General features: G+C 44.9%; 1 protein-coding gene across 1 annotated transcript in view; it reads right to left on the reverse strand.

Annotated features, from left to right (window-relative positions):
* The window catches only part of UBAC2 (UBA domain containing 2), a 171,050-nt gene that overhangs the window by 7,173 nt on the left and 149,623 nt on the right, over nt 1-14,254 (reverse strand). The window contains exon 8 of the mRNA XM_055426606.2: nt 8,693-8,815. Coding sequence (XP_055282581.2) covers nt 8,693-8,815 — 123 coding nt within the window. The remainder of the gene's footprint in view (nt 1-8,692; nt 8,816-14,254) is intronic.

The following is a 14,254-nucleotide window of genomic DNA, read 5'->3' on the forward strand; positions in this document are numbered from 1 at the left end:
AGAGTAGAGTTCCCCTTAGTTTCTAGTCTAAAAACCTGAACGATCCTTGCCTCTATCTTCTTTTGGAAAACGGGTAGAGCTGGGTCAATATCCAGAGAGGATGCTACGATTTTCCCCGTCACTTATTTACAAAAAACTCAGGTGACTCAAATGTAATGTCTCCAGGGCCTGTTTCCGGTGACTGAAAATGTGACTTCCCAGCATTATGATCAGAGGAATTGGACGGGGAGCAGAAGCGGGCACTGAAATTGTAGCTCAGAGGGAAACGTGAGTGCAGGGTCGCCCTCAGTGACGTCTGACTCCAGCAGCTGCTCCTGGCCAGGGACGCCTGAGGCCAGCCTGGGGGACAGGAGGGGTCCTGTCACTATCATCCACGTGTGTGCTGTAAAGGAGAACGTGGTGGAACATACTTCCCAAGGAGAGACCCCAGCAAGCGAGAAAAGAAACCTAAAGAGAGAGGAGATAAACCTGAGCCAGTTTTCCTTTCCTTTCCCCTTTTTCTTTTTTAAATCCTCTGTAGTCCCAACCACAGTGCCCCTACCACCTCAAGGTTATTCTTACTCGAGGAAGGGCATCCAACCTTGCCTTAACATTCTACTTGCCGTTCAACTACTCTGACCCGAGTGAAGCAGGACGCTCATTCCAGTGACATCTACAGCAATTCCTCTCAGTATGAAACACTCTTCTGCTTGTTCTGTTTGAGTAAGACTGTGGTTTTAACTTCCCTTTAGCTAAGGGTGTCAAAAACAAATGGTTTTGGGGGTTCTTACTTCCCAAATTCTGACTCTTGCAAAAAGTCATGCCCACCTGAAAGGTGGTCCCAGCGCCTCCCCCCAGGGCTGCCCCTGGTGGCTGGCAACGTCCCAGGCCACATGCATGCCCTGCTCGGAGGGATGGCCCCCTCCTGGGCTTGCCCTTCCCTGCCCTCATTGCAACCGTCCTCTGTCGCCTGTCAAGGCAAGCTCAGGGCCAGACCCCTGTGGGTCAGAGCTGCCCTCGCCCCTGTCAGCTGACCCCCTCTCCTCCTCCTTAGAGCTGCTGAACCCCTGTGACCACACAGCTGGCTGAGTGGACTGGCTCTCTCCTGTGCCGACCCAATGCAGGCAGCTCAGTGGCCCCTCATCTTTGCACTTCCCTGTGTGCTTTGGGATTTGGGCCTGAGAAGACCCTCACTACTGGCTGCGCGGGGCTCCTCTGCTTACATCTTTTAGCATTCAGCAGACTCAGGCACCCCCCAAATTGGCTGATTATTTGATCGCTACCCAGTAATTCACTCTAACAAATCATGTGTTCTAATACTAGTATTAGAGATCAGAGATAGAAAGGGCTGACGGAGGACCACCCTCTAATACATTTTTAAGTGAAAATAAGTGTTCTTTTGAAGAAGCCCTCCAACCACACCTTCACGTTCAGCCCTCTAAATCCCCTCTGGGGCACCTGTAGTCTCAGGCTCTGTGTCAGGAAAGAACACGGAAGAGAAGGTGCCAGCCCTTGTGGAGTTCACCATCTGCCCGGGAGCCAGACGGCGTGGGTGTCTCTAGATCAACACTCAACTCACTCAGGTCCAGATACTCAGGGCAGGAGCACTAAGTGAGGGGCTGTATTCATAATGAGCTCTGTGGAGTTTAGGTGGGCTTTTCAGAGGCAGTGGTAAGGATCCCAGAGATGAGGGAAGAGACTCCCTGAGATTGAGATCTTCTCACACTGAAGAGATTTGGCTACTTATCTGCTAAGACGGAGTGTCTGTGTGCCATCTCTCTCTACCGGGGCCAATGGATATTTCAGAGGACGTCAATGGAATCCACACAACTCCATTCCAGTCCCACATATTATAAACATGCTAAGTGCTACCAACCATATCTCGTCTGGGCAAGAGTCTCATAAGCACCGGGACTGTACCATGTTCCCCAGGCAGGGATGGAAGAAATTACACACGAGGTTATGATCATAATAAGCCTCTTCCTCCATGTTTAACCCATCCTCCGAGGAAACCCAACAATGTGATTCCTTGTTTAAAATCCTGCTTGGTTTCCTAATGCCTAAAGTCCATAGAGTCAAAGCTATGGTTTTTCCAGTAGTTGTTTATGGATGTGAGAGTTAGACCATAAAGAAAGCTGAGCACCGAAGAACTGATGCTTCCAAATTGTGGTGCTGGAGAAGACTCTTGAGAGTCCCTGGGACAGCAAGGAGATCAAACCAGTCAATCCTAGAGAAAGTCAACCCTGAATATTCACTGGAAGGACTGATGCTGATACTGAAGCTCCAATACTTTGGCCACCTATTGCGAAGAACTGACTCACTGGAAAAGACTCTGATGCTGGGGAAGATTGAAGACAGGAGGAGAAGGGGACGACAGAAGATGAGATGGTTGGATGGCATCACTGACTCGATGGACATGAGTTTGAGTAAGCTCTGGGAGTTGGTGATGGACAGGGAAGCCTGGCGTGCTGCAGTCCATCGGGTTGCAAAGAGTCGGACACGACTGAGTGACTGAAGAACAGCCTAGAAGCAGAGGTCCGTGCCCCGCTGAGGGCCTTGGGATGCCTCTTTGTTTCTTCCCTACGTGGGGCCCCTCCCCACCTGCAAGTCCTACTCCAAATTCCCCCACCTGTGCTTCCCAAATCTGATGCGCTTTTCACCAGGCTGCCTCTTTGCCACCCCCTCCACACACTGGCATTTCTTCAGTAGCATTGGGAGACTTGGATGCAGCTGACCAGAGCTGTCCCTCTGCCAGGGCCCCTGCATCAGGCTCTGCACCACGTGAGGGTGGGAATCGTTGCCTCACTTATCTCTGTATTTCAAGAACCCAGCCCAGGGTTAGAGCAGGCGGAGCAGACAGCTGATAACTGCTGGCTGATTAGAAGGAAGGAAATAAATGGACGGAAGAGAGGAAGTCAAAATATTTGTCAAGTCCACGTTCATCCTACTTTCGTTAAGTCCCAGCACTGACTCCGTGAGTCTAACTGCCCCAGCTGACTTCATCTGTGTGTCCCATTAAGCATGAACCCAAGAGTCCCTTTCTAAGCTTGGGGACAGCTCAAGAGAGGCAAACTTGGGAAGTATTTTCCCCTTTTGGTTTAAAAAAAAAAATGAGACCAATAATGATAAAATTTCATTATTTGTTAATTTTGAGTTTGGGGGTAATATAAAAAATCCTTGGTTAGGAAGAAAAAAAAATCTAAAAGCAAGAGAAGTGCAATAACGAATAGATTTATTTTTAAGATAGTAGGGTTTGGGGTGACGTCTGGAATGGGTGAACTGACATTTGCTGGCTGAAAGATAGTAGGGGTGGACTGTGAAGAACTGAAAATCCAGAAACAGCAAAAGTAGGAAAAGTGGCAAATATTTCTACAGTCCTACATCAGGCTATTATTAGACTTAATGAGGGATGCACATTCTTTCTTAGACTACTCTTTGTTTTCATAATAGATGGACTATATTTCCTATCTTAAATATCTCTCACTAAAATTCCTAAAGTTTTTGTCCACATCAGAAAGAAAACTCATTTCCCTTTTTCCTGGTTTAGAAAAATTACTGTTTCTTAATGCATTAAAATCACATGACTCTGATATTTAAATAAAGAAAATTGTTGTCATTGTTCAGCAGCTAAGCTGTGTCTGACTCTTTGTGACCCCATGGACTGCATGCAGCCCACCAGGCTATGCTGTCCTTTGCTGTAAATAAAGAAAATACAGCACATTCAATTGAAAAATTATGCATAAAAAGTTTTTGTTAATTCAAACTATCTTAATGTTACTAACAAATAATACTTATATAGTGTTTCAGTTCAGTTCAATCACTCAGTCATGTCCGACTCTTTGCAACGCCATGAACCGCAGCACGACAGGCTTCCCTGTCCATCACCAACTCCCGGAGTTTACCCAAACTCATGTCCATTGAGTCGGTGATGCCATCCAACCATCTCATCCTCTGTCGTCCCCTTCTCCTGCCTTCAATCTTTCCCAGCATCAGGGTCTTTTCCAAAGAGTCAGTTCTTCGCATCAGCTGGCCAAAGTATTGGAGTTTCAGCTTTAGCATCAGACCAATGAACACTCAAGACTGATCTCCCTTAGGATGGACTGGTTGGATCTCCTCACGGTCCAAGGGACTCTCAAGAGTCTTTTCCAACACCACAGTTCAAAAGCATCAATTCTTCTGCCCTTAGCTTTCTTTATAGTCTAACTCTCATATCCATATATGACTACTGGAAAAACCATAGCCTTGACTAGACGGACTTTGGTGACAAAGTAATGTTTCTGCTTTTTAATATGCTGTCTAGGTTGGTCATAACTTTCCTTCCAGGGAGTATGCGTCTTTTAATTTCATGGCTGCAATCACCATCTGCAGTGATTTTGGAGCCCCCAAAATAAAGTCAGCCACTGTTTCCCCATCTATTTCCCATGAAGTGATGGGACCACATGCCATGATCTTAGTTTTCTGAATGTTGAGCTTGAAGCCAACCTTTTCACTCTTCTCTTTCACTTTCATAAAGAGGCTCTTTAGCTCTTCTTTACTTTCTGCCATAAGGGTGGTGTCACCTGCATATTTGATGTTATTGATATTTCTCCCGGCGATCTTGATTCCAGCTTGTGCTTCTTCCAGCCCAGTGTTCCTCATGATGTACTCTGCATATAAGTTAAATAAGCAGGGTGACAAGATACAGCCTCGACATACTCCTTTTCCTATTTGGAACCAGTCTGTTGTTCCATGTGCAGTTCTAACTGTTGCTTCCTGACCTGCATACAGGTTTCTCAAGAGGCAGGTCAGGTGGTCTAGGATGCCCATCTCTTTCAGAATGTCCCACAGTTTGTTGTGATCCACACAGTCAAAGGCTTTGGCATAGTCAATGAAGCAGAAATAGATGTTTTTCTGGAACTTTCTTGCTTTTTTGATGATCCAGAGGATGTTGGCAATTTGATCTCTAGTTCCTCTGCCTTTTCTAAAACCTGTTTGAACATCTGGAAGTTCACAGTTCATGTATTGCTGAAGCCTGGCTTGGAGAATTTTGAGCATTACTTTACTAGTGTGTGAGATGAGTGCAATTGTGCGGTAGTTTGAGCATTCTTTGGCATTCCCTTTCTTTGGGATTGGAATGAAGACTGACCTTTTCCAGTCCTGTGGCCACTGCTGAGTTTTCCAAATTTGCTGACATATTGAGTGCAGCACTTTCACAGCATTATCTTTTAGGATGTGAAATAGCTCAACTGGAATTCCATCACCTCCACTAGCTTTGTTCGGAGTGATGCTTCCTAAGGCCCACTTGACTTCACATTCTAGGATGTCTGGCTCTAGGTGAGTGATCACACCATTGTGATTATCTGGGTTGTGAAGATCTTTTTTGTACAGTTCTTCTGTGTATTCTTGCCACCTCTTCTTAGTATCTTCTGCTTCTGTTAGGTCCATACAATTTCTGTCCTTTATTGAGCCCATCTTTGCATGAAATGTTCCCCTGGTATCTCTAATTTTCTTGAAGAGATCTCTAGTCTTTCCCATTCTATAGTTTTTCTCTATTTCTTTGCACTGATTGCTGAGGAAGGCTTTCTTATCTCTCCTTGCTTTGGAACTCTGCATTTAAATGGGTATATCTTTCCTTTTCTCCTTTGCTTTTGGATTCTCTTCTTTTCACAGCTATTTGTAAGGCCTCCTCAGACAGCCATTTGCTTTTTTGTATTTCTTTTTCTTGGGGACGGTCTTGCTCCCTATCTCTTGTATAATGTCATGAACCTCCGTCCATAGTTCATCAGGCACTCTGTCTATCAGATCTAATCCCTTGAATCTATTTCTCACTTCTACTGTATAATCATAAGGGATTTGATTTAGGTCATACCTGAATGGTCTAGTGGTTTTCCCCACTTTCTTCAATTTAAGCCTGAATTTGGCAATAAGGAGTTCATGATTTGAGCTACTGTCAGCTCCCAGTCTTGTTTTTGCTGACTGTATAGAGCTTCTCCATCTTTGGCTCCAAAGAATACAATCAGTCTGATTTCGGTGTTGACCATCTGGTGCTGTCCATGTGTAGAGTCTTCTCTTGTGTTGTTGGAAGAGGGTGTTTGCTATGACCAGTGCGTTCTCTTGGCAGAACTCTTAGCTAGCCTCCAGCTAACCAAGAGATCACATGGAAGGTGCACTTGTAAATGTTACTCTAAGGGTCTCAAGACAAGGGCAGCATCTTTTTTTTCTTTTACAGTCTCTCGAGCACCTACCACAAGAACTACTGAGCATCTACATAAATCATGCCGGAGCAGGAGACTGTGTCTTAACGAGGGACCATCTTTAAGAGCATTTAAGGATAATTAAGAAACAAAAGACAAAATTCAGAAAAAACAATCGATGAATAAGGAAGTTTATGTTAAAAACAACCTCTCGAGTATTTACATCTTTTCAAAACAGTCAAGAAGAAGCAAATGGTATTTTAAACTGATACCGACAACATGTTAACCTCACTCTTGTCATTCTGGGAGGATCAAGGACAATGATTCATTAAAAAAAAAACAACAACGCTAAGACTTCAATTACACACATTCACCTTGTTATCACTTTTTGACACTTTCCCCCCCACCCAACTGTCATAACTAAGAACTATTTCCCCTTTAAATACTTTCTATCGTTAACGGCTACTCTGTGAGGGATGTGAGCTGGGTTCTATCAAGGAGACAGTAATATAACAGAACTTGATTCTCTTCACCTGAATTTGAGAGTACTGGTTTATTTTTCAATCAGTTATCTTAAATATCTCACAAATGCCAAGTTGCTCGGCTTTAGTTTCTAATCATGGAGCTAACATTTTTCTGGTAATTTGTCAATGGAGGCGGAAGAGAATTATGGCTCCTTAATGCATCTCTCAACCCTAATGAGTTGCTCAAAGGATGAGTCTGGGCTGAGAAGTTAAGGGCGAGGGGCTAGGTCAACTCGTCAGGCAAATTCGGCTGGTTTCTTTCACTTGTGGCCTCACCCAGAGGGACCCGTGGAGGTTCTGCCCAAGAGCCCCTCTTGACTTCCAGAAAAAGCCAGGATATGGACAGTTTTGCCACAGATGCTGAGGGTCTTGGGTTGGACCAGAATTTGCTGGCTCTGGGGACTGGGGGTGGAGGAGGGCATGGTGCCACCCGCTATGAAATGCTGACCTTGGTCTGCTTTGTTGAGAGAAAAGCTATGTTCACAGAACGAAATTTAAAAGCATTGTTACTGAAATGCTCTAAGCTGACTTTTATAGATTTTCAAAAACTTCCCAGTGTGAAGTAATCACAAACTTCAAGGAAAATTTCAAAAAGAGCAGTATGACTCTGATCACTCTTCCACCCAGATTCACCAATTATTATTTGCTGCAGTTGCTTTCCGTCCACACGCACACACACACACGCTCTCCACACACACACACATGCTCCACACACACACACGCGCTCCACACACACACACACACGCCCTCCACACACACACGCTCTCCATACACACACACACACGCTCCACACACACACACACACACACACGCATGCTCTACACACACACGCGCGCTCCACACACACACACACACGCCCTCCACACACACACGCTCTCCATACACACACACACACACACACGCTCCACACACACACACACACACGCATGCTCTACACACATACACACACATGCTCTAGACACACACGCTCTATACACACACACACAACCACACACACACACGCTCTATACACACATACATGCTCACACACACACGCTCTACACACACACACACATGCACATGTTCCACACACACGCTCTACACACACACACGCTCTACACACACACACTCTGTCTCTCTCCCACTTATTTTCCCTGAGCCACCTGAGATGAAGCCGCATATATCCTGCCCCTATTTCCTTGGCTGCTCTAATCTACAATGCATGCATGCTACGCCGCTTCAGTCATGTCTGACTCTTTGCGACCCCATGGACTGTAGCCCGCCAGGTGCCTCTGTCCCTGGGATTCTCCAGGCAAGAACATGGGACTGAGCGGCCATTTCCTTCTCCAGGGATCTGCCCGACCCAGGGAATGTATCCAAGTCTCTTCTGTCTCTTGCACTGGCAGGTGGGTTCTTTACCACTAGCACCACCTGGGAAGCCCACACATACAATATAATTTCAGAATTGCTGTATTCGTACCCATGAGGAGTTTGAGATTTGTTTGCAGTTCTTTTTTCTGTTTTTTTTTTAGGCAGAGGACATATTATGTTCACAAGTAACTGAAATTAATTTTCCCCCTTTCTTATTTTATTCCCTTAAGATACAGTTGGAACATTTACTTCAGTTGCCTTTTAGTTTTATGGCTGTCCCCAGTGTTGACTTGCTTTTTGAACCTGAAAACATTTACTTGATTCCTAAAGTCAGAACCACACAGACAGAGAAGCTCCTGGACCTTCTGCCTCCTCCTCTCCCAGCCCTTGCAGCGAACCAGGTTCAGCAGTTGTGTACATATGAAATGTCATACACTTAAAAATTAGCAATTGCAATGCATTTTTTTTTTTGAAATTATATCCCCCGCAAAGACCCAGAGAGGCCAATGACAGGGCCCAAGTGTCTAAAACGAGTATAGCCGGCAGTTTACCTGGTATCAAGATCTCTATTTATCAATATGCGCTTGAATTCTTTCAAGCCCTATTCACCAAAACTTCTGGGGTTTGAAGCCCGGGTTTAGGGCAAGTACCGGGTGTTGGGAGTACCTGCTCCTCCGAAACCTCTGGAGGTGGGGACGCTGGTTGTCCAGATCGCCGACCATCCTGATAGTTGGCGTTTCTTCGCTGACGCAGAGGAGGGAAAAGACGGTTCCAGTTGATCATTCCTCCCTAGAAAGAGATCACCGCAGAGGTTAGACGTGGAGGCGAGGAAGCCTCGGAAAGCTCGGCAGAGCCTTCTCCAGTGACGCAGTCACAGCTGCAGCCTGGAGGCGAGATGTCAGATGGATGTGCTGTGCGCAAGCGGAAAGAGTCCTGCAGCCTTCCATCAATAGGCTGAAATCGGCAGCCTGCAGGAGATGCGCTGAAAGAAACGGAGGGGGTAGGTGCTGCCAAAGGGACTTGTGCCCTCTGGCTGCGGAAGGTGGCGGAAGACGCATGCAGTCACTCCTAACCTCAGCCCCACGGTGTCCCCACCGACGCCATCCCGACCCCGCTGGGCTCTGGAGAAGCCGCAAGGAGGAGGCTAACTCGGGGTGGGCGACCAGAAACCTGGAGCTTCTTCAGCAGCTCTTTAAAATGCTGCTCCTCTCTCTTCTTGTTCTTTTTTAAAATTTGAGTAAAATTTGAGCAAGGTCAGCAGAGAGAGAGAGACTGCAGGTGGAGATAAACCTCAGGTTGGGGGACAGGCTTGAGAATGTAAAGGTAAATCCTCCACAAAGGGAAAAGCGGTTCAGGCCTGTCCTCCATGTGGCTTTCTGGATAACTAAACATGGATGGGGAGGTCATTTCTTGCCTTTTCTACGTCATCAGTGAACAGAAGCCACAATGGGAAGAAAAAAGAGTATTCACCTCATGCTGCTTTTTAAAAATGGATGTTTTTTTACCCATATGCCAAATTTTTAATTTATCAACTTCAATCTGTTTCTAGATGTCTTCTGGTTCTGGAAGATTTAGAGACTAAGAAAACCTAAAATTTTTCCTACTATAAATACTTGTGGATAAAATTTTAAAATATTTCAAAAGCAGAGCTGGACACAAAGGGGAGACAGAGGCCCTAGGGTGACAGAAACAAGCTCTGGAAACCAGGGCGGTAAAGAAGCAGAGTGTGAGGGTGAGCACACTCTGCTAACTCAGACCCCCCTGGGTACTAGCACCTATCTGGGTTCAGGAGTGGAGGCCTTGGGCCTGAAAGAGGCTACGACTGTATGCAACTACGTGGTGAAATCTCTCATTGTAATACTGAGTAAACAAGTACATACAAAATAGTACATTTGTATGACTCCCTTTATATGCTAACTTTTCTGTATGTTATACTTTATAGAACATTACAAGAAGAAATAGAAAACTTGACAAGACTTTTAGCCATTAATGTCACTGAAATAATACTTAAGAATCTACCTACTAAAAATCTACAGGTGAAGTCCATGAAAATTTTAAGGACCTGCTGTCATACAAATTGTTCTAGAGAAGAGAAAAGGAAAAGAGCTCTCCATCTAATTTTCTGAGGCTATGTAATGCTGTTTCCAAAATCAGAGGAGGCCATCAGAAAACAGCCCATTTTTAATTTATGGACAGGTACAACAATCATAAATAAAATATCAACAAACTCAATCCAACAATGTTAAAAAAAATTACCATCTTATCCAATAAGATATATTAAATTAGGATTTATCTCAGAAGTCTTAGAAAATATAGTAATGTAATTCACATATTAACAAATTAAAAGAGAAAAAACAAATGCTCACTCAACAGATACAAAAATAATTTGATAAAACTTGATGAAGAGACAAGAATGCCTATTACCACCTCTTGCATTCAACACAAGTCACTGCATAATGCAGACAGACCAACCAGTTGTGAAAGAAAATGCAGCAGGATGGAAGGGACAAAACAAAGCTGTCATTCACACAGGACGGCCGTCTTACCTAGAAAACGAGGACTACCAAGACAGATACAAGAGACAAAAATATCAGGAACGTCCCCTGCCTGTGATCACCGAGAAGATGGAACTGCAAACAATTCCTATTTACAAAGAATAATAGAAACTATTTAGGTACCTACGAGGGCTTCCCTGGTGACTCAGATGGTAAAGAGTCTGCCTGCAACACAAGAGACGTGGGTTTGATCTCTGAGTCGGGAACATCCCCTGGAGAAGGAAATGGCAACCCACTTCAGTACTCTTGTCTGGGAAATCCCATGGACAGAGGAATCTGGAGGTCCACGGGGTCGCAAAGAGTCACACAAGACTGAGCAACTAACAGCTCTCACACTCACCCATAGGTCCTTACGAATTAAATCGAACAGAAGATCCGCAAGGTCTCCATGAAAAATGGTAAGCGTGATTGAAGGGAATCAGTGGAAAGACAGCCCATTCCTGCCTGAGAAGGCTCAAAACTGGCATCTTTCCACACTCTAATTCCAGAGTGCAGCAAAGATGGTGGGTTGACTCTCAATATCCACATTCTTATTAAAAATAAGATTTCTGTTGGTGACACAGTTACTACAACACATTCTCAGCGTCCCCCACATGGACTCAATGGGCCAATGGTATGCAAGCAGGAAGGGCACGCGGGACCCCCAGGGGGACCTTCAAGGCAGGGACGCAGCCTTCCTCAGTGCTTCCTCCTCCTTCCTGGCCCCAAGTTGAGGACAGGGCAGCAGTAAGAGAAGAGGAGACTGGGGGCAGCAACTGCTCCTGACGGTTGGGGGCTGTCAACGCCTGGTTTGTTTTACACGACACAGACTCATACCTTGTTTAGGTTTCTGTGACTTCACGATGCTGTCACATGCAGCTAAAGCTGTGTGTGCGTGTGTTTGTTTTGGTGGAACGAGACAGCCTGAAATTAAGGGTCAAAACTAGACCCGAATACTTTCAAGAAATATAAAGGAGGACTTTGTCTACCAGTTATTAGGACTTACTGCCAGATGACAAGAATTAAAGTAGGATGGCATGAGCACGTGACAGGTGAGCAGGGCAAAGAAACAGGCCGAGAAATCAGAAGGAAACACAGACACTTAGTAAATGACGGAGGGGCCCTGTAAGTCAGCAGGAAGGACACCATTTAGTGAACAGTGCTGGGACAACTGGCTACAGACATGGAGAAAGACAGAATTAGACCTCCTGCCACATACAAAATAAGCTTATTGTAAAATAAACCCCATAGGTTAAAGATTTAAATCTGGAAAGCTAAGCTGTTAATAAACATCTTAGAAAAAATAAGAGATATTCTTAATGTTGCTGGGATGGGAAAGGATTTCTAAAACCAAAATGTGAAGCATAAATCACAAAAAAAGGGCTGCTAACAATTATGACAAATAAGAATTTTGTATGATTAAAAACAATAGAGCTGGAAGACAAAGCATAGATTAAGAGAAGACGTTTGTAACACATAACTGACAAAATAGTATCCAGAATATGTAGAGAATCAATGAGAAAAAAATAACACAAGAGAAAAGTGGAGAATACATATGAAAAAACAATTTGCTGAAGAGGAAACCCTGAATCAATAAACATAAGATCTTCAACCTCACTAGCATGGGAAATGCAAACTAAAACATCATTAAGTCATTTCATAACTGTAGGACTGGCAAAAATAAAATGTCTAACAATACCAAGGATGGGGGTGATGTGAAGGAAATGGGAATTCTATGCAGTGTTGATGAGAGTTTACATTGGCACAAACATTTCAGAGAACAATGTGTCAAGATCCAGTAAAACTGAGGATGTTCTCTAGTCTAGCAATTTTATCTCCAGGGAGCTAGGAGTGCCTTGAGGGACATTTAGAAGGATACTCTCTGAAGCACCAATTATAATATTAAGTAAGAAAGCGTAAAAAAATTCAGCTGTCCCTAAGTAGGGAAATAAACTAGTGAGTGGTTCCATTATATAAAAGACTATTACATGTGCAGCTAGAATAAATGAACTAGATCTAATGGATACATCTCAAAAATACAATGTTGAATGAACAAAGAAAGCTACGTAAGAATATATGTATATAAAACTGTTTACATAAATTTAAAAATATTTAGAATAGCATACTGTGTAGCCTATTTTATGGATATATATGTATGTGTGTACACACACACACACACACACACACACGTGGTGATTCTGCCCCCACCCCCCAGGGAATATTTGGGGGCAGATGTCTGGAGGCATTTTTGGTTGTCTTAGGGGATGGGGCAGAGAAGGCAATGGCAAGCCACTCCAGTACTCTTGCCTAGAAAATCCCATGCATGGAGGAGCCTGGTAGGCTGCAGTCCATGGGGTCGCTAAGGGTTGGACACGACTGAGCGACTTCACTTTCACACACTGGAGAAGGAAATGGCAACCCACTCTAGTGTTCTTGCCTGGAGAATCCCAGGAAGGGGGAGCCTGGTGGGCTTCCGTCTATGGGGTCACACAGAGTCGGACACGACTGAAGTGACTTAGCAGCAGCAGCAGGGGGTGGGGAGGAGTCTAGGGAGAGGGTGGTGGGTGCTGATGGTTTTTAGGAAGTAGAGGCCATGGCTGCGACTAAGCATCCTCTAATGCACAGGACAGACCCCACAACAAAGGACGGCCTGGACTGAGAGGCCCGTAGTGTCCTGGCTGAGAAGCCCTGATATACATACAGGTGGCGAAGATACAAATACAAGCAGGCTGTGGACACCGTAAAAGGCATCAGATACACAATACACCTGCTTCAGGACAGGAGGGTGGGAAGGGGAATGAGCCTCTGGGTGAATCTGTGACATTTTATTCTTCAAAGGGAGTGAGAGGGGAAGAATAAGCAAAGCAAAGCAAAACAAAAAACCAACAACAAAAAACAAAACTAGCCCCCAAGCTGGGATCGAAAAAAGTGCTTCAAAAGCAGAAAGTCGCAGGAGCTCTAGGTTCTGGGGTGTTTTGACACTGGTCTGCTCTTTCTGCAGGTTCAACGTGAGCCTCTGCAAACAGGAAACACTTCCTTCACTTTGTCTTCTTCAAAAGCAATAACCACAGACTCAAAAGAGGAAGGAGGAAACAGCTTGCATTTTGAAGAGCCATTTTATGTTATTAGTTGGTAAGGAGATTTTCAAATGAAGTCAAAGTTCTTCTGAAAACAAGCAAACAACAGATTTTCCAACTGAGAGCAGCAAAAGATTGATCATGTTGCATTATGTGGAAGTTACGTGGACTAGAACTCTATCTCTAAAGGTCTTGGCTGGTTTCAGAGGGGACTGCCAGGCAGGCCATATCTACACTGAGAAGCCTGGTCAGAAAAGTCCCCCAGGGGCCCCGGGGGCACTCGTGGCTTCCACGGGAAACACGAGCAAGGCACATGGTCTGGTCCTTGCTGCCATGGAGCTCCTGATCTCCTCAGGGAAAGGAAGACATCCAGAAAGGGAAAAGTCAGAACCAGGCAAGGAGGTCCAGGAAGGAAGCCACGAGGCATCAAAGGGTGCAGCCGAAGTTCGGGGGTGAAACTTCAAAGAGGGTGGGGGCTTTTAGCTGAGTTTTAAAGGCTGAGCATGGTTTCAACCATGGAGAGGAGAGCCAGGCATTTTGTCAGGCTGTTCAAAGACTGGGGACTGAGAATGCATTTATTCCTACTTCAAGGGCCAAAACAATGCTCTGGAGTAATG

Source organism: Moschus berezovskii, chromosome 13, assembly GCF_049115385.1.
Source record: "Moschus berezovskii isolate FMDL1 chromosome 13, NW_MosBer_1.0, whole genome shotgun sequence".
Classification (NCBI taxonomy): Eukaryota; Metazoa; Chordata; class Mammalia; order Artiodactyla; family Moschidae; genus Moschus; species Moschus berezovskii.